Source organism: Acomys minous (assembly GCF_964271855.1).
Source record: "Acomys minous genome assembly, chromosome: 4".
Lineage (NCBI taxonomy): Eukaryota > Metazoa > Chordata > Mammalia > Rodentia > Muridae > Acomys > Acomys minous.
Genome location: NC_140486.1, coordinates 82,073,936 through 82,094,873, shown reverse-complemented (window position 1 = coordinate 82,094,873; position 20,938 = coordinate 82,073,936). Strand labels below are relative to the sequence as shown.

Below are 20,938 nucleotides of genomic sequence, written 5' to 3'. Positions count from 1 at the left end.
AGTAGCTGTTGGCGTGGACTGCAGCACAGAACAATCGGTCTCCCTAATTGAGCTATATTCGTGCTCGCTGCCCTGTGGTGGGGTTTAGCTGCTTACAGCTGTAATTTATGCGGCCGCTTTTCCACTCTTTAGTTTCCGTTAGGACATGGGAATTTGCTGCCTAGTTGGTCTCTGGTCAGGCTGTTTGAGGGCCGCCTCCTCAGGGCGTTGGCTTCCGCACCTCTTCCTACTTGACCACATTGGTTTCTGAAAAAGTGAAGAAGGCAGGAGCCGGTAGGAACTTCTTAATGCACACAAGCTCATTCTCACTCTGCGTCGACTTCCAGACATAAAGCTGGCTTGAAACCGAAATCTCAGCAGTTATTAGAAAGGCTAAGTCTCCTACCTGCCCAGTCATCAAATATCAGCTACAAAAATGTGGTTTTAATTTAGTGGAAATCGCAGTTGTTCACTCGGTTAAACTGCGTGATTGGGTAGTTTCTTTGTCATGTACTAAATGTCTTGTTGCATGGCATTCATGTAGCCAGTGACCGTTTGCTACGTCAGCTACGTCAGAATTCTTGGAGGTTAGGTTGTGACTTTCCTCCCACATTTAGAAACGTTCGAATATTCTTAGAAATTTACTACCACGAGTGTAGAAATAATACTAAAATGCTCTCTGTAATAGATAGCCGAAGTACAAAAAGAAACATCCAACACTTGGAACCAATTAAATAAAACCTTAATTTTAACGTTTCATCTGAAGGGATGTTTCAAGGAATATTTTAGATTGCCTATATTTAGCAGAAGTTTACTACAAGTCTATCTTTCCTGTAGGATTATTGGCCTGAAAATGTAAATGTGGATATAAATTTGATTTGTGTATGTTTTTATGGAGGTGTGGGAATATGCTGAAAGTTAAATTCAGGGCCTCGTGCGTATAAAGTGAGTGCTTTAAGAGATGATTTTTTTTTTTAATTAGCCCATCAATAAGTACACTTTCGTGATTTTTTTTTCTTTGACATGCATCAGAAATAAAAGCGGCTTTGTATCTCCCCCTTTATTTTCAGTCTCTGACGTTAAGGCTGCAGGACTATCCATCCTTGTCGCACATCGTTGTCTACGTACCGGCTGTCCACGGAATTAAGGTTTGTATTGGCATGCTTAGAGGATGCCCACGTGAAACTTTATTTTAATGATGGCTGCATAGGTACTGGCTTATCTAAAATGATGGCCAGTGTGGTGATCCACCGTAGTAAGTCCCTGAACTAAGCAGAATAAACGCAGATCCTTTTGCTCTTGGTGAGAGCTGGCTCCGCTTTGCCAGTCTTTCCAAATCTGGTTGCTTGCTGGGTCTCGTTTATATGGTACAAGATATCAGGAATTAATAGGAAACACAGGAAGGACTCTATCATTTGTCATCCTGCTATGTGAGGAGAAAAAGAAGAGTGATGAGAAATACATAAAATAAAGTCAGAATATAGCAAGTACATGAAAAGTGCAAATGCCAAGAATATCACTGATGGAAGAAGGGATTCAGGATGGCTGTAAGGAATATTTAAGGGAAAGCAGAATATTCTAGATTAGTTCTGGCAAGCTCCAAATTACTACCATGTTTGGCTATTTAAATTTTAAATTAATTAAAATAAAATAAAAATTCAAATTTTAGTCCCTTTGTTTTATATATATATATATATATATGTATATACATATGTATATGTGTGTGTGTGTGTATGCCAAAAACTCAGTAGTAACATGGCTACAAGAATTGTAATTGATAGTGCTTTCACACAAATCAAAACAAAACAAAAACCAGTGAATGAGAAAGCATGGTATGGGAAACAGTGAATAAGTAAATAATTGTGAAAGGGTGGCCAGCAGGTATAGAGTAATAACGGGCAGAAGGCCGGGCTATGGGATCATTGACCGAAGTGGTGAGCAGGAGCCAATAAGCTTTAAGCTTTAGGGCAGAAAGCTGTAAGCTTTTCCACAGAAAGGAGTGCTGGCATTGGCTCTTTGTGGTAGAGGATGGGCCTGCAATGCAGGGGTAAGCAGCACTGCAGGGGGTTTGAGGGGCTCCCCCCTCCCCCTAACCCCCCATCCCGAGATTAAGGCTTAGGAAGTTGAGAGAGTGACAGGGAAGAAAGTGTTGCTTTACTTCCCTTCCCACACTCCTGCCAAACCTGTACTTAATCACATGACACTTCCGATTACTCTTTGAGGAATATTCCTATTGTATTTTAAATATTTGCTAATTTCTTTATTGTTATCAGCATACTATGAAGTCTGAGATTAACAACCAGATTCCCTTTTTTTTCTTTTCTTTTTCTTTCTTTCTTTCTTTCTTTTTTTTTTTTTTTTTGTATCTCCAATCTGCAAATGAATACCACATTAAATAAAAAAAGAAAGGAAAATCAGAGTTTTTTGAGTGAGGAAGTTGATGAGATTTGTGACCAAAATATTTAGGAAAATTTAGAAGAAATTAGGGAAAGGGTAAGGGAGTGTTGCTGTGAGTTACCCAGAGTCTCACAAGTACCTTTAATAGATTCATTGTTTTGCTTTGCTTAGCACCATTAAGAGGTAGTTCAGCATCTTAAATAGTAAACATTCTCTTTAAGGGTTTTTCTGTCAGGTAAGTCGGTTTTAAATGAGTCTAACAACTTTCCAAAACTTGAAAAGGCCTTTTCTGGTTACACCAGAAATCACAAGACATCAGCAAGCCTTTTCTGCAAATAGGTAATTGTAGCAGACTGATAAATATGCACTACATCTTAATCCCCTTCAGAAAATAACACTGCTGTCTATGCTGTTGCCCACTGGCTCCCACTAGTATGATAACAGGATAACATCTGTGCCTAGCCCATCCTCAGAAAGCTGTGTCCAGAAGGGGGAGGCAACAGAGAGCTTGCACTTTTCTATGAACAAAAACAAACTACAAGCACAAAAACTGACTGGCTTTGGATATTTTAGAGAGAGACCTTTGGGCTCTGTCTTCCTCAGTTAAAGATTTGTTTTATTATGCAAAGCTAACAGTACAGGCAAATCTCAAAATGATTTTTAAAATTAGTATTTTAAATACCTTTGCATAAATGATTGAAATGACCTTTTAAAAAACTGCTTCACTATCTCATGATTCACCCAAAAAGTGCTTTGTAAGAATATGAATAATGCTGTTCAATAAGTGATTTCTCGTCTTTGAGTAGCTGTTTTCTGTAATGGGAGCATTTCTGCTTTGCCTTGTGAGAAGGAATGGAAGCAAAGCAGTTCGCACAGTGATGGTTCTTCCTGTGTGCACGTGCACGCAAGGCTAACAGCAGTCTCCCTCTCCTGGTTTTCAATTTCATACATAGTTGAGAGTCCATCTGTGGGCAAAGGATAACACAGCTGAGGTACCCAAGGAGGAGCTGTCACGGAAGCCGGAGGTGGATGCCGATGGCTTCCATCCTCTTGAGACAACAAACTGCCTTTTATCTATTGTGAGGATTGTGTTCATTTTTTCATCTCCTCCAATGGGACAAAATAATTCGATGGTGTTTGTAGTTATTTGAAACTGTTTCCTTTCCAGATCCTGTTCTTTTTGCAGACAGGTGAAAAAACAGTTTCCCACGCATGCCTAGAAATCTTATTAAAAAGGAAATGTTGTCAAAATAAACATTGTAGCGGCATGCCACATTCTAGGCTTCCTTTTGTGAAAAGCACACTTGTTCATGGGTGAGAACTCGTTTTTCCATTTTCTGTATAACTAACTGGCTGGCCTACAGTAATCTCATACAAACAGCGTTAGCTATAGATGAGTTAGGTGAGTGGCTGCAAATGCCTTTTATAGCCTGACTAAACTATAGATACCTAAAAAAGAAAAAATACAGGATTTAATTTAAAAAGGGCATAAGTAACAAAGTACCCAGAGATGTGCTACGTACTTCATCTTAAATTGCCTCTGCATCACAGTGCTTTGATCCCCTTTTAATAACCTGCATCTAAAAAACACCTCATGTTATAGTTAAACTTTGCAATGAATTGCTATAAAAATGACCTTAAGATAATTTAATGTATTTGAATAAGAAACTGCCTATCTACTCTTCTTGGCATAGCCTCTGCTCAAAGAGTTCTTGCCAGAGTTATAAAATAATCAGTAGTGCTTTCGCCAATGCTGGCGTTTATTTTCCACACAAGCACCAAGAGTTTTGAGTTGAATTCTACATTTTCTAACAAATCAATGTCTTCTATCTCAGTTTGTTGTAGACTGTGAATTCTTTAAGAAAGAAACGAGATCCATACAGCTTCCTGTAACTCATCTCTTTTCATTTGGTAAGTATTTTGTTTCTGAAGCAGAGGCATAGCTTTTTGCAGCGCCAATTTCCGTTGCCAGTCGTAGAGTGTTAAATATTGGCATGTGTAGAGTAGAATTCTTAGGGAGCCATGTGTTTAGTGGTTTGGGATTCAGCAATACTGAGCCAGTAGTCAGCTTCTGAGGAGTGAAAGGTAGAAGGGCTTGTGTCTTAGTTTCTCGTCTCTTGCTGTGATGAGACACCATGACCAAGGCAACTTAGAAAATAAGGAATAGAGCTAGAGCTATACAGAATATGGCAGAGCAAAGGCGTGGAGGCTGCAACAGCTGCGAGTCACGTCTTGATCCCAGAGTAGGAGGCAAAGAGAGACTGGAGACCACAGCAGGCTTTGGAATCCTCAGACCACGCCTACCTGACAAGGCCACACCCCCAAGGGACTCCAGCCAGCTCAAGCATGGCCAACATGGCCCTGGCAGGCCTTGTTCTTCCCTCCCATTCCTCTCTGACTTGCTAAAAACAGATTATATTCCTAAATCTAGGTCCAAGGTCTGTTCCTTTATTTGGCCACTTACCCTTTCTAAGGCTGGCCACCAAGGCCCAGCTATCACATACTGAAGTCCAACAATGAAAAGCCACCTTTGACTCACCTAATTAACATGCCCAATTAAAATTAAACACCTCATCCTAAAACAAGGTTTCCCTTTGTACCGTTACAAAATGCCATGTTCCTATGTGCCCTGTCTGTCTCCTTTCTACCCAGAGGTGGTCATTTGTCCTTAAGGACAAATATCACTCCTCCCTTTCTCCTTTGTTCCCTTCCCTTCTCCCTCATCTTCTACCTCCTGTCTTTGTCACTTATTTCCTGTCCTCCGTCCCCCTGGAGAAAATTAATCTCCATTGTGCTGAGAATTTGGTCTTGGGGGTCCTGAGCTGATACTGGTACTAACAGCCATACCTCCTCTAATGAGGCCACACCCCCTCCAATGAGGCCACACCTCCTCCTCCAACAAGGCCACACCTCCTAATCCTTCCCAAACTGTTCTTTCCACTGGGGACAAAGGATTGAATTACATGAGCCGATGGGGGCCATTCTTATTCCAAACCACCTCTGTATTTTTCCATAGTTATATTGACTTGCAGTAACCAATAGCTTCTATATAGAGAGAGTATTTCCTTATGTGAAATTTATACTAATACTGGCCCATTTTATAGTTCATTTCACAGGACAAACTTTGATTTATTTATTTATTTATTTTTTATTACCTAAACAAGCCTCTTTGTTTCTCTTTCTGATCCTGTGCTTGTGCCTTCAACACTGTCGTGGTGATATTCTGCTCACCAATAGGAAATCATACCTTGGTCCTGTCATGAGCACACAGCATACCAATATTGGTGTCTGTCTTATGAAGGTTTCCTGACTATGTGTCATTAGGGTTTTATTATGTGTATGGATGTTTTGCCTGCATATATCTGTATGTATGTATGAATACCATGTGTGTACAGTGTCTGGGAAGGCCAGAAGAGAGCATCAGATCCCCTGGAACTGCATTTACAGATGGTTGTGGGCCATTGTGTGGGTGCTACGAATTGACTGGACTCGGGTCTTCTGGAAGAGCAACCAGTACTCTTAACCACTGAGCCATCTTCCCAATCCCCACTTAAATGTTCTTATAAGCTTTATTTTGAAAGAATTTTAGACCTATAGACATGTTATGAAAGAGCACAGACTTCCTTTATATCCTTTCCAGTCTTCCCCTGATGTTAACCTCTTACATAAACCTAACATTTTTGTTTGTTTTCTACCGATGGCTTGCTACGTGGCCCGGGCAGGCTGGCCTTACTATGTGTCACTCTCCTACTTAAGCCTCCCGAGGGCTGGGATTGTAGAGCCTGCTTTACCATGTTTGTCTAACACAATCTTTTTTTTTTTTAATTACTTCTATGCGTGTGTATCTGTGTTGGGCATGTGCACATGAATGAAGGTGCCTGTGAGGCTACAGATGTTGGATCCTCCTGGAGGTGAAACTACCTGATGTGGGTACTGGAACCAAACTCAGGCCCTCTGCAAGAACTGTGTGTGTTCTTCACCACTGAGCCATCCTTGCAGCTCCACAATGCAGTTTGTAATCTAAATTAGTATTGGGATAATCGTTGATAAGCTGAGCAGGCTTGGTTTGTTGCCAGTTCTGTCTCTGAGCCTCCTCCAGGTGCCTGCATCGGGTTTAGCTATATCATGTCTCCTGTAACGTTTGTCAATTCTTCGGTCTCTCCATGGCCTTTATCACTTTGAAACATTTCAAGGGTACTCAGTTACTTGTGGAACGCCCCTTAGTTTGCGTTCGTTTCATACGGCCACATTTTCGCGCCGAGCTTATGTATTTTTTGCCAAGAATACCACAGAAATCATGTGCCGTCCTCGTGTGGCAGGACGTGTGATGCTAGTTAAATCTAATTGCTGCTGCTGTTAACTTTGATCTTTGGTTAATTAAAGTGGTATCTGGCAGATGTCTCCACCATGTTAATTACTGCTTTTCCTTTACCATTAATATCTTGGAAGAAATAATTGGAAAAATGTGCAGCTTATTAAACTTTAGCATACAGTGGGCCAGCTGTTCCTTAGCAAGTAATTACTGCTGCATTCTCAGCTTATTGAAATCCTGCCTGAGATAGAGTTGCCCCATCTCTCTCCTTTACTCACTTATTTTTCAATACAGGATGGACTAATGGGTGTGTTTTGAGGGGCGGGGCTCAACAGTGGAGTGCTTGCTTAGCATGGATATTTTACTCATGGTGTTAGCGTTGTGGTGTTATATACCGTTGCTTAGGTTGTTCCAGCTTTGACTTTCAGGGCTCTTAGCTTGGCTCCTGTACGCTTTCATAAGCCACACCCTTCCACACGCTTCAGTGTCAGCGTGCAGCCCCGGCCGGCCTTCAGCTCATCACCCCCTGCTCATACGCCACCACCGCATCAAGTTGTTGAAACTTTTCTCTCAACCTCAAACTTTTTTTTTTCTTTTGGTCTGTTTTGAATGTTATTTAAGCAGGCAAGCACATTTTGGAACGTTCTCTGGTATTATAAATAATGGCAGTGCTTTTAATTCAACAGGGTTGTCCTCAAGGAAGGTGATATTAAATACGAGTGGCCTGTACTACAATATAGAGCTTCTGAACTTTGGACAGGTAATTCTCATGGGCAGAGCAGGAAGGTGCTCAGCTTCATTTGCCGGTTCATTAAACAAATAAACTTAGGTTTGTCTTTGGTTTTTCTGTCTTTGTCAAACTCTATCAGATATACCAGGCTTTTAAAGTCAACGTGGCAAGCAAGTGCACAGGGAGCAAAGGTAAGTACATAGCATTAATGTCTGAAGAGCCAACATGTTTCCTTCGTATTCCTACAATGTTTATTTTATGTCTTTTCTTTCATACATTTTTATATGGAGTAAAATTAAAGATACAATCATGGACAAATATTTCTATTTTCAAGGGATTTAAAATAGACTCTTTCTTAATAGCAAGCCATAGTCATATGTTTAAAAAGTATGATATATTTTGGGGTGGGTGAGATGGCCCAGCAGGCAAAGGTCTGATTTCAATTCCCAGAGCCCATGTAACAGTTGGAAGATGTGAGTGATTCCATTAAGGCTCTCTGACCTCCACATGACCACGTGTCCTCACACATGAGCATCATACACCAACAATAGTAGTCATAAGTTAAAAGACTGAGCATCTTACTGTAGGAGCACGTGATTTAGATGTGTAGTTTGTTTTAGTCTCAGTATGACTCATATAGCCTCATATCTTTTGTGGGCCTAGTGCACAATAACCTTTTATGCGCCACACTGATGGTTTCATAAACTGGGCAATTTATACGTAGTAGTCTTAGAGCTTGTGTACGAGTTAAGGTAACATGCAGAGTGATGCTTCTCTCCTTTCTGCCTTAACAGAAGAAATAACTAGTATCTATAAACTTCACATCCCCTGGTCTTACGAAGACTCACTAACCATTGCACAGTAAGTATATGGAAGAATTTACACCAAACCTTGGTGCTTTAAAGTAGAAACCTGTGCTTAGTTTACTTAAGTCGTGTGCATGATTAAAGTTCTTTTTAGGAAAACGTATGCACCCTTCAGTGTCATGCCCATTATTTAAAATAAAGATAGTTGTAGGACTTAAGTCCTGCTTGAAAAATGAACACCTTCCCTTTATCGCCATATTTCCCCAAGTGCTAGAGGGGGCAGCCACATACCTGGGAGGTGAGTGAAAGTGTCCACTCGTGACAGTGCATCTGTCCTTTACCTTCCTCTATGGTATCTCTGTGTGCTGTGTTGAGAATCGACTTAGCCACGGCTGTGCACCGGCGTTTTATATCTGAGGACTGATGGTTCAATAATCTCTTCAGGGTTCCATCTTCCACAGAAATTTCCCTGAAACTTCATGTTGCTCAGCCGGAAAATGACAGCCACGTGGCCCTGTTAAAAATGTACACGTCGTCAGACTGTCAGTATGAGGTAAGGCATGCATTTGCAGGATCACGCATTGTTTAATTATAGACAAGCAGCTGTCTCTGGTCTATTAGCTGCAGAAACATCCTGATGTGGAAGCCGGTAAGTGTGAGAAAGTAAGACATTGTGTAGTTTCCACTTTGCTTCTTCAACCACTTAGTATTTCTGTAGATAGACTGAGCATGTGAGCATCTTAGAGAAATGGAAACTGCAGGTTATTCTAAGTTTTAAAGCCCAGAGTTAAGAATATTGAAGAGCTTCATTGAGTTAGCTGCATGGCTTTGCTACAGTAATTGACATGGTGCAGACTTGTTTGTACCAGTGTGGGGTCAGCTTAAGGATCTCACTTTTAAAACATCTGTACTCTTTTCAGTGGTGACATGAGAACAGCCTGGCTTATGTGAATATCTGATTCCGGTTAGGAGCCCAGAGTATTCGGATTCTGTAACAGGACTAACTTCCTTAGGGTAAACTAGGAGATGCCGGATTGGTTGACTCTGTCCCTGTGACTGTGTTCACGTGCACCTGCATGAATTGATTTGTGTCCCATGGAATTCATGGGTATTTTACAGTCTGTTTCTAACCGTGATGGGTTTGCAGGTCTACTGTGCTTTTCAGTTTGCAATTTTGCATTTCCAATATTAAAATAAGGAGTGTCTTGTCTTGGGAGGCAGAAGCAGACGGAGCTCTGTGAGCTTGAGGCTAGCTTGGTCTACATTGTGAGTTCTGGGCAAGCCAGGGCTACACAGTGAGAGCCTGTCTCAAAAAAAAAAATCATGTTATCAATTTGGCTTTAAATACTGCATGCTTGCCAAATGTCCGTGTTTTTGAGAATCACTATAACATATTTTCAACAAGTCTGTATTTTAGCAAGACACAGGCACGTTGTATATAGCTGTATAACTTGCTTAAGAAAGGACTCTTTTTCCCAGATTTCTTAGTGTTTCTTGATAAATATTATATAAAGATTTACATTCTTTTAACCAATAGGGTCTCTTCATAACATAGTGTAGATAATTAGGTATTCTAGTTATTAAAGGGTTACCACCCACATACCATAGCATTCATCCAGTTTTTGAGGAGGATGTATACTGGAAAATGTACAGAATGGTAAACTATATTTTAAACAATTAAAATTACAATTTAATATATTCTTGAAGATCTCTTATTTAACTGTTAAAAAATCATAATATTTAAAATATATGTAGACGTAGTCAATTTTGTAAAATAATGAAATGAGTTTAGGAAAAATAATCTCTCTTTTTTAACAATTATTTTATGCTAGGTGACAATTAAGACCTCCTTTCCACAAATACTTGGACAGGTAAGAGAACTCAGGTTGGTTGGTTGTTTACTGCCTTGTGACTTGGAAGGGATTGCATTCTTTTTCTGTAAATAATGATTTTTAAAGTAGAACCTCAGTCAATATTATTAGAACTTGCAGAATTGTATAATAATTTTAAGATAGAAAAATTAATAGAAACTAGCACAACAAAATTTTTATTGCTGCTTTGATTTTTTTGATCTTTGTGTTTTGTGACTCAAGCATACTGCTTTCTTTTTTTTTGGGGGGGGGGGTTTGGTTTTTTGAGACAGGGTTTCTCTGTGTAGCCTTGGCTGTCCTGGACTCGCTTTGTAGACCAGGCTGGCCTCGAACTCACAGTGATCCACCTGCCTCTGCCTCCCGAGTGCTGGGATTAAAGGCGTGCGCCACCACGCCCGGCTCATACTGCTTTCTTGAATCATAAAATAAATTAATATTGATAATTTTATACTTGGCTGTGATTGTATTTCAACTCTTACAATTGAGTTAGAATCGTTTTTGAGTGCATTGTCTCATTTGACCTTTGGAACAACCTTTTGAGGACTAGATTTTAATTACTGTAAAATTTGTGAGCCTAATAAAATTCAGTTAGTGTATAAATATTTTGTACAAATCATGAAGAAATAAGTAAATTTTAGCTTGAGTTGTAAAATACCATCATAAATACTTAAAAATCTATAAGGAGTTAAGGAACCAATTAAAAATTATTTCCTGTAATACAAAATAATTCCTGTTCTTAGTCTTCTAAAGTATGCACAGGGCTTGCCGCTTATGTACCTTAGAGAGAAGGTGGACACCGCTTATCCACATCCCTGTGGCCCATATTTCAAATCAGAGATGAGAAAATTCAAGCTAGCTTAGTGTGCGATAATCAAAGGCAATTATACCAGAAGAGGACGAAGTAATACTTATGTTCAGATATGGAAATCTGTCTAAAAAGTAAGGTTGTATTGAGTGTCACAGGATCGAAGGCCTGTGCTTTTTAAGATGTCAAATAAAGAACTGTGTTAATTAAGTCCAAAATTACAAAAATTAAAAAGCACACGTTCTCCCTTTATCCTCAGTCACTCAGCATGCAGTTCCTAGGAGAATGCCCTTGGATGTGTAATGTAGCTAACTCATTTGATGTACCTGTAATTTTAGGCTTATTCTTCAAATTAGCACACATAGTATTATTAGATGTCATCATGACATTTTTACACGGTGTTTTAGTAGATTCTTCTCCCCACTCACGTCCCCTTGCCCTCTCCTCCTTAACTCTTCCCCGTCTCTTCTCCACTGTGGTGTTCGAAGGGTCACTGCACACACTGTGACCAGCGGAGTGAGGCAAGAAGGAAGTCTGGTGCAACATGGCTCGGTGGACAGTTTTGGTTCAAACTTCTGGAATCTGACACCAGGAAGTTTATTTTAGGCCTTATGCAAGCAGAGCACAATTTCAAAATACTTTGCTGGTGACAATTGATCAGTCCTGTGTGTACAAAAAAGCTTAAGATATGGCTACACTAAAACTCTTGTACTTCCGTGAAACTGGGTCAACAGAGGAAGCAGGCTCCGGGCAAACAGTGGTCCAGGAAGGACAGAAATGTAGAGTGACTGAGAGAAACACAAGGCTCTGGAGGAGGAGGAGGAGGCGTGGCCTGGCCACACAGATAGCGCAGCAGGCACCAGGCCAATAAACACTTTGCTCCCTGCCTTCTGGGCAAGAAAACAGGTTAGACATCTCTTTATTTGAAGGAAACATCCCTGTGTGTTTAACCTTCCTGGTTTCTCTAGTGCTCGCCCTCTATGACTGCTTCACATTTTCATGGCACATGTGCCCTTATGCCCTCTGCCTCTTGCTCGGCACCTGTGTTTTGCCCTCTTTTGGTTTCCTTTTTAGTTTTTCTCAGTTTACACCAATTTATATACATACATATGTACATCACAAGCTAGGATACGCATGAGGATGTACATTTTTTTATTATTATTATCTTTTTGAGTTTGTGTCACCTTGCTATATTTCTAGGTCTGCAGATTTCATAATCTCATGTTTGCAGTTGAATACAATTCTATTACATATATATGATACACACACACACACATACACACACACACACACACACACGCACACGCACACACACACACACACACACACACACACACACACATGCTACCTATTTATCTGTTGATGAGCTTGCTCTATCTCCTTGCTGTTGTGGGTGTAACAGCAGTGAACATGGATGTGCGAGTTTGATGCCTTTCTTTTTCTGACTTGTTTATGAATCAAATTTGTTCTCCTCCCCTCCCCTCACTTGCTACCCACACACCTCTTCACTACAAATCTCTCACACTTCTGTTTGTTTTAGTCCGTGACCTGCATAGTTGAACTAGCCATCTCCTTGGCCGTGGGTTTAGAGCTACCCATTGGAACCCCAGGAAAGCTACCCTCGGGTACACAATTCTCCCAGAACCTATAAGTAGCCAGTCATTCAGCAGTAGGAGGTGGAGCCCGTGATCCCTCCCACACCCGTGACTGACAGGGCCAGTCTCACTCAGGCCTAGTACAGTGGCCACAGCTGCTAGGCATTCGTGATTGCAATTGCTGTGTCATGTCTGCAGGACGGCATTTCACCCCCTTCTCCTTGCCTTCCAGCACTTACATCCTTGTCCCTCCCACTTCTGTAATGTCCCTGAACCTTACAAGGGGTGGGCATAAATGATTTATTGAGGCCCAGGAGTCACCTGTCACTTATTCTTAGTCTCGTGAGCAGCCATGAATCTCTGCTTTCACCACTAGTCACTGCAAAGAGAATAAAGCCAGGAGTGGACTCTGTTCTTGGTATAAACATAGAGGTTTAGAAGACAGTGAGATGCTATGTCTGTTTCATTAAACAATAGCGGTAAATTCCCCTTTTGGGCCTCTGACCTTCCCAGGCATGGGTTGGCTTACTGCTTTTGCAGTACTAGGCATAAATTGATTTTCTTCTGGAGAGTAGACCTCAAATCCAGTCAGAGGATTGTTGTGGGCTGGCCCCATAACAACCGTGTCACTATTGCTGAGACCGGCACATCTGGTCAGGAGGGCTGGTGTGTAGTTAATAGACTCTATAGCTGGAAAAGTCCGCCGGCCGCTGGCACCACACCTTCTGGTGCTGGGAAGGCAGCCAGTGGAGAAAAGTTCTCTGCTCACTGCCAGCCTGCTGTCCGTGAGTCTTGCAAGCAGGATGTGTTGCATCCTCAACAGTAATGCTTATTCTCTCGGTCTTTCTGGTAGGCAACTATGGAAACTGATACGAGACTTTTGTTTGAGGAGTCCTCTGGGGCATCCCTTAACAGCAGCTCCTGGGGGTGTCCCACAGCTGTCACTGGACACTTTGTTTAGTGACATGCTACTTCTAGGAGCAGCACTGTCTATCCATGCAGTCAGTGTCCCCTTCTCCCTTCTGTATGTTAATTGGGTTTACATGATAGTAAGTTTCTGTATCACTGTTTGAGGTAAGTTTCATTTTGGTTAATCCCCCACACCTCTTCCACCACCCCGTCCCATTCCTACGTAAACTTCCCTGCCCCAGAATTCTCTCTACTTTCCTCTTTATCTGTCTCCTGCTGTCCCTCTTCCTTTATGGCATCATGCCATAATATCCCCTTCCTAGTTTACTTACACACACACACGCACGCACGCACGCGCACACACACACACACACACACACACACACACACACGCACGCACGCACGCATGCACACATTATAAGTGTGGTCGCTGCAGGAAGGAAACCCGGGGTTTCCTGATCTTTACATTTTAAAGGAAATTGAAATCTGGGTCTTAAGGATTTCGATTTTTACTGTTGACATATACTTCACATTTTAAGCAAACAGTATGCCATGTGTAGCGTGTCTACACTTTAACGCTGACTGAAGACCAATTTCTGATTGCTGAGTTAGTACCTTATGGGCCAGCTGTGTTCACATCGTGGTACAACATGCTCCTAACAATGGCCCTTTGTCGTTAAAAGAAATCCCATGTTCGGAATACCCTGTAGGGCCTCATCCTGGATTCTAGAGACAGTTAAGGATGTTCATGGTTGATAGCGACTCCCGTTTTCGGTCACTTGCTGGGTGTCAGTCAGCATTTCCAGCTGTAGCATGGTGTAGGTGCACTTCCTGGAGCTTCTCACTCCTGCGAAGCAAATGCTGTCCATCTCGCGCTACTGATGATGCGTAAGATGACGTACAGCTCAGCAAGAGGTAAAGCTGGACACAGCCCCGAACACAGAGGCTGCCTCGCTTCACTGCCGTAGTGTACGTAGTGTACACTGTTAGGTTCAAGTGAGTCTACTGTCTCGGCCTCCTAAGAAGCCGCACGAAAGCCTCCCTTCCATTCACCTAGTGCGGCATTAGCAAGCAGTGACTATTGTTGAGGTCACTTGGCTGCAAATGGCTTTTTCCATTTTATTCATCATTTTCGCTCCTTTCATTGAAACTGTAGGTTGAGCGTAGGCTATATAGGTTACAACCTTTTCTAATCTCTTGACCTGGAAGTCACTTCTCTATCAACATTTCTAATTGCAGAAGGCTCTTGGTCTCTGAGCCTAACTCTGTTTTGACTGCTCGGTAGGGGCTGGGGAGAACTCCCGCCAAAGACTTGGGGACATGAGGCACGAGATGATCCGTCTAAAGTGCTTCTGAACCACTAGCCACTCAGTAAGCTTGCTTTGAAAAGCACTGGGAACGTGAGGAAGATTCTGGGTTTTTTGTAGTTTTACACACTTTTGTGTGAGGCTTCCACTGCGATATGCTTTATCTAGCTGCCAGACAACTTATGTTTTAAATAGACACCATGGAATGGAGAAAAACTTTAAGGTAAATTAGTGCTAACATAGAGAGAAGCACTTAATGTGTGTGTATATACATATATATACATATATGTATATACATGTATGTATGTATATACACACACCACAATTAAGCCTGTCATTTCACTTAGGCACCATATGCCAGTGGAACAATTGACTTAATGGCACCTTCAGTACCAGTCTGCTTTATGCGGGTTGTGTCATCCTGAAGCTCTGGAACACAGTGGCCGTGAGCTTAGGCTGAGCTTAAGTTCAAGTGTCACAGGAACTCCATTGTAATGAAGGACATCTGATGGCTTACTAGTGAGAGTTAGCACCCCAGCGGCTCTATTGTTGTAGCCACCCATGAGCGTTGGCGTTGTCCCCCATCTTATTGATTAGCACATAGAGATGAAATAAGTTCATTGTATTTGTAGTAATGCCAGGTTTGGACCGTCCATGCCTGAGGTCTTCTGTCATTAAAGTAGGGATGAAATGCACTTCCGAGGCTTGTTTTTGAGACGAGAGCATGGGATAACGCAGAGAAGATGCCAGGTATCACAAGTGAACAGAGTGCTCAATACGGATGCTTTGAGAATAGCTTGTAGCACGGGAGCTCGCTTACGCCTCTGGTGAAAAACACACACTTTTAGCCGGGCGGTGATGGTGCACGTCCTTAATCCCAGCACTTGGGAGGCAGAGGCGGGTGGATCGCCGTGAGTTCGAGGGCAGCCTGGTCTACAAAGTGAGTCCAGGACAGCCAGGGCTACACAGAGTAACCTTGTCTCGAAAAACAAAAACAAAAACCCAACCAACTCACACGTTCCTATGTTGCTGTACATCAGTTATACTTACTTACTTAGAGTTTTGGTGCTCTTTGCTAGAAACACGTGTGTGGCTGTGTCGGGACAACTGTAAAGACCTACCTTGTTTATTTTGTGTGAAATCACATGTGTTTCCTCAGCCGGATATTCCTCGGCTGACGTCTGCTTTGCCTGTCTTCTAGGTGGTTAGATTTCATGGCGGAGCCCTTCCTGCCTACGTTGTATCCAGTATCCTTCTTGCTTATGGAGGACAGTTATACTCTGTCTTCTCAACAGGTAAAAACGCTTACCCCTTAAAAGTTAATGTTGTTTTAAACTTTACAGTAAAGCCACTGTTGGTTCCATGTCATTTTCCCTTGTTGACATTGTCTGGTTTTGTTTTTCCAGTACCGGGGATCAAAGCTAGGGCCCTGTGTGTTCTAAGAACAGCCGCCCCTGGGCTCGTGTGCTCATGTGCATTTAGGCTGTGCTGGATTAGAAGGCCTAATAAGAGCGTTTCTAGAATTAGCCACCACCTTGGAAACTCCACAATAGCATGTGACCCTGTGACCAGTCTGCTTCCTGTCTTTTCAGTTTTATCAGTACTTTTGTCTTATATAAAGGAGCAAAAGTTACTATATACATTTAAAAAGGACCCATAAAAATAAGGAAGAGAAGAAAGGAAGGGAAGTGGGGAGGGGAAGATGAGGAAGGAAGTAGGAAGGAGAGAGCCAGAAGGACCGGAGGTGACAGGATGGGGCTAGCAGTGGCCTCCGTTGTCAATCGATCTTAAAGTCTCTGGTGCTTTTCAGATACGATCCACACACTGCAGTTTGTCATGAGATTTAATCGTTTAGTTCCGTGGCCACGGCTTCCCGCAGGCCCACCACTGCCCCCTGTAACGTACTGAAAGCACTCTGCTGTTGGGCGTTTCTCACAGTTCAGATTGTGTTGATCGCGTCCCCATGATGGGCACGCTCTTCTGACTTCTCTATCTTCTAAATATACGTTGGTAGTTACAGCTGTGGGCGTCAGAGTCTCTTCTCGTCCACACTCCTCCCTCTTGTCGCAGCAGCCGGGGCACTTGTGGTGATGAGCTGGCAGCGGTGTGCACACGCTCTGGCCTCGCTTCCGTTCCTGGCTCATGCCTCCCCCTCTCATGCTTCCGTCTCTCCTCCTCCTCCTTTCCTCCCTCGCCTTCCCTGCGCCTCTCCTCCCTCCTGTCCTAGCCGTCCCTTTTCTCCTAGTTTCTGAGCCGATGATGCCTCATCACTGCTTGTTGAAGAAGACAAGGTGTGGTTACTGCTGCCTGGCTTTACAGGGAACGTGGGGAAATCTTAGGCTTAGTTCTCCAGTTCTGCTCTGCTACTGCCCAGAGAAGCTTGTCCACGGGGCCAGCAAAGCGAAGGGCAGGGTGGCTCTGCAGAGGTGGGGGATGCGGAGAGAGCGAGGCCAAGCTGTGTAATGCCAGGGGCCCTCCTCACCATTTCTCTGTACCAAAATCTTTTTTCTTACTGCTCGGTTCTTTTAATGGTCTTCAAAGAACTCCAATGCCCTTTAATAGCCTCTGTGAATTTACTGTTAATATTTAGTCTGTTAACCTGTATGCCAAGGAAAGGAAAGAAATGCCCCAGAACGGGCCTTTTGAACAATTACCATACAAAGCATTAAATATCATAGTGGCTTTTTGCAAACAAAGTGTGCTGCAATTGGTGCCCCCTCCCCCCCAACTAATCTCTCCTCATGTCCTGTGTCCTTTTGTGGTCCTCCAGCTCCTCAGCACCTTCTCATTTTTTCTTGGCCTCCTTTGTATTTTAGGAGTGACTCTTGTTTGCACCCACTTATATGCACACATACATACATGCAGACTAAGTTCAGCACATAGAAAGAACATGCAGCTGTTGCCCTCTGAGTTTTAGACCTGGCCTTTTAATTTTGGGGCTGTTCTGGCAGGAAGACATCAGCCAGCCTATGATATGTTTGTTGCATTTTGAAAAGAGACATTTCAGCTAGGTGGTAGTGGCACACGCCTTTATTCCCAGCACTCTAGAGGCAGAGGCAGAAGGATCTCTGTGAGTTCAAGGCCAGCCTGGTCTACAGAGTGAGTTCCAGGACAGCCAAGGCTACACACACACACACAAAAAAACCCTGTCTCGGAAAAAAGAAAGAGACACTTCATCCTGCTTTGTTCCCACAGACTGATAATTGACTCTGACTCACAGAATTGCTGGCTTGTCTGTGGAGACGTTAGGGATATTGGAAACTAGCCGTCCTGGAGAATGTAAACGTTTGTGTATGCCTCAAACAAATTAAGAGGTAGTCATGCAGCAAGTATGCAAATCATGTCACCTGTAGATTGTACCCACTAGAATGAGTATAGTAAAGAGATAATAATAATATGCTAATAAGACCAAGAAGAGACTTGATACCCTGTGAGCATATACAGGGGGAGGAGGTTCCCCCCTCAGTCACAGTCATAGGGGAGGGGAGTAAGGGGAAAATGGGAGAGAGGGAGGAATGGGAGGATACAAGGGATGGGATAACAATTGAGATGTAATATGAATAAATTTTTGAAAATTCAAAAAAATAATAATATGCTAATAAGGAAGTAGAAAAGCTGCAGCCTTTGTACACAGCTGTTGAAAAACAACCTGGCTGTTCTGTCCTGCCGTAAACTCAGCATCTCTCTGTTTAGGAGCACACCAAAGAGAATTGAAAGCTTTCATCCATATAAGAACATGTACACAAATATCCACAGTAATATTTTCGTAATATTAATAATAATTATTCATAACAATCATAAAATAAAATATTCATAATAATGCACAAGCAAAGCACTTGCTAACAGATATGAGGGGCTGGGGCGCTTGCCTGGCATGCCTTCACAGGCCTCACTAGGCTTGATCCCTGGCACCTCAAAAAAGAAATTCTATGCATGTTAAAATGTGGTTGAGTCTTGACAAGTGTTGAATGAAGGAGGCTAATCACAAGGCTAATGCATGATTTATTCCATTTATATACGTGTTCAGGATAGGAATGTCTCTAATGACCAAAGATAGATTAGTGATTACAAACAGTGAAAAATTTGAAAGCAAATGAGGGAACGAGCCCGTCCTGAGAGTGATCGTGGTGATGGCACATAACCAAATATACCAGACGCCACTGAACGAGTGGACTTCCAGGGGATGGTCGTGTGGCGTACGAATTATATCTCAGTAAAAGTATCTAAAGTCACAGGTCAGCATTTATAAAAATACACGGTGATAAGCCCTGGCTCTGGCACCTACATTTGCTTGACAAATGAGGAGATGTGTGGATTACAGTGAGCCTTCCATGAGCACTCTCTATGGTAAAGCTTTAGACCCCTGCGGTTTTGGCTTACAGTGGTGTTCTTTTGTGACACCTTACTGCTGGCATTGTGATATAAAGTATCTTTGTTTAATTACTGTGAATTCTTTGTTGCACACAAATGATTTTCTTTCATCACCAGGTTATTGCTTAGAATATGCTACAATGTTGGATAAAGAAGCCAAGCCATACAAAGTTGACCCATTTGTGATTATGATTAAGTTTTTGTTGGGGTAAGTTTTATTGTCTGTGATTTTAACGTTGTTTGTAAAATAATGAGGTTTTTGATTCATAATGTAGTACGAACTTTCATATATATATATTTGGCAGTTGATATATTTTATTAAATTTGAATTTTCTTTTAGGAAAAGGCCCAATTTATGCCTATCAGTTTTTATTTTCAGTAGTACAATCATTTCAAAAGTGATTATAGATTTTTATTTTTATTATATATGTGTCTAAAAGTCTAAAAGCTTAAACTTTAACCTAGTTAATACCTGTTACTCACATCTGGTAGGTTTTTTTTTTTTTAACTAAGAATCATTTCTTTCTCATTCTGTCATTCTAAATAGCTGTTGACTTCCTGACTCGAAGCAGCTAAACAATGTATTAGTTCACATAGGGACTGAAAGGAGGAAAGTAGTCCTGAGGCCCGGGACTCCCATACGTAATGGGACTCACTGTTCAAAAGAATTAGGAACCAAGGACAGATGAGTTCACTTGGTGGGTAGAAGTGCTCACTGTGGACATGTGAGGTGGAATCCTGTACCTTTAAAACCCCAGCACTGACCGGGAAAGGACAGTGGATCCCGAGAGCCTGCTGGCTGGAACGGCAAACTTCAGTTCAGTGACAGACAGACCCTCTCTCAAGGGTCTCAAGGCATAGAGCTGGAGAGGAAGATACTCAGTCTGTGTGCAGCACACGCATGCATGCTCGCTCACATGCACACACTCACACACACACACACACAGAAGGGAAAGAAGTAAAAACCACGCATGAGTACACACACACTTGTGAACCAGCAGGAGGCAGGAAGATCTACACTTCACAGCCAGCTTAAGCCGCATGAGCACGTACGTGAAAAACAAACAAACAAAAAAAAGAATCACGATTTGTTTTCAGTCTATTTTGCAAACTGTTTTAGCACTCTAGGGGCTCTGGTAGGTGGCTAGACATCTCAAGTAAGCCGCAGCTAAGCAACAGTCGTTGGGCTCTTGTTTGGTTGTGCGTCTGTTTTATGGTTTCCTTTGTCCGTTTTACAGGTATAAGTGGTTTAAGGAACTCTGGGACGCAGTGTTGCTGCCGGAGTTGGACGCCATCGTTTTAACGAGTCAGAGCATGTGCTTCCCACTCGTGTCCTTGATTCTCTTTCTGTTTGGAACATGCACCGCGTACTGGAGCGGCCTGCTCTCTTCCACCTCTGTGCAGCTCCTTTCTTCGCTGTGGCTCGCCCTAAAAAGGTAAATTAGGTTAAAAAGCTTTCTTACCGCTCTCACTGAGGAAACTATAAGAGCCGGTGTAGGCTGGCGCAAGAGCATGTGTCTAGTACGTGCCAGCACCCGAGTTTGATCCTCGGGACTGAAAAGAGGACGAGGAGAGAGGAGGAGAAAGTATGCCATCTTATGCACACACACATTCACGTTTCAATAGGGAATCGTAAAATTGCTAGTCGTCGCTCATTTTGTAAATAAGGAGGCTGGCTTCCGTTATCAAACTTGAAGGCAGGGCTTCACTTCTCTCCTGGTCCTGACCACCTGGACGCATGGATAAAGCCCTGAGAATGGCAGCTGGAGGTGTATTACAGTCCCACGGGCAGCTTGAGTGTAAGGTTGCTTGCCGCCTTTCTGATGAAACCCAAGTCTAGTTTTCTTTTCAGTCCT

General features: G+C 42.4%; 1 protein-coding gene across 3 annotated transcripts in view; it reads left to right on the top strand.

Annotated features, from left to right (window-relative positions):
• PGAP1 (post-GPI attachment to proteins inositol deacylase 1) overlaps positions 1 to 20,938 on the top strand; it is a 94,241-nt gene that overhangs the window by 35,953 nt on the left and 37,350 nt on the right. For 2 of the 3 annotated variants that reach the window (XM_084780914.1, XM_084780915.1), the window contains exons 13-22: positions 1,050 to 1,127; positions 4,212 to 4,287; positions 7,375 to 7,448; positions 7,558 to 7,609; positions 8,213 to 8,279; positions 8,669 to 8,777; positions 10,057 to 10,095; positions 15,913 to 16,006; positions 19,200 to 19,290; positions 20,321 to 20,518. In XM_084780914.1, the coding sequence (XP_084637040.1) occupies positions 1,050 to 1,127; positions 4,212 to 4,287; positions 7,375 to 7,448; positions 7,558 to 7,609; positions 8,213 to 8,279; positions 8,669 to 8,777; positions 10,057 to 10,095; positions 15,913 to 16,006; positions 19,200 to 19,290; positions 20,321 to 20,518 (878 nt within the window). The other variant, XM_084780916.1, reaches the window with a different exon arrangement.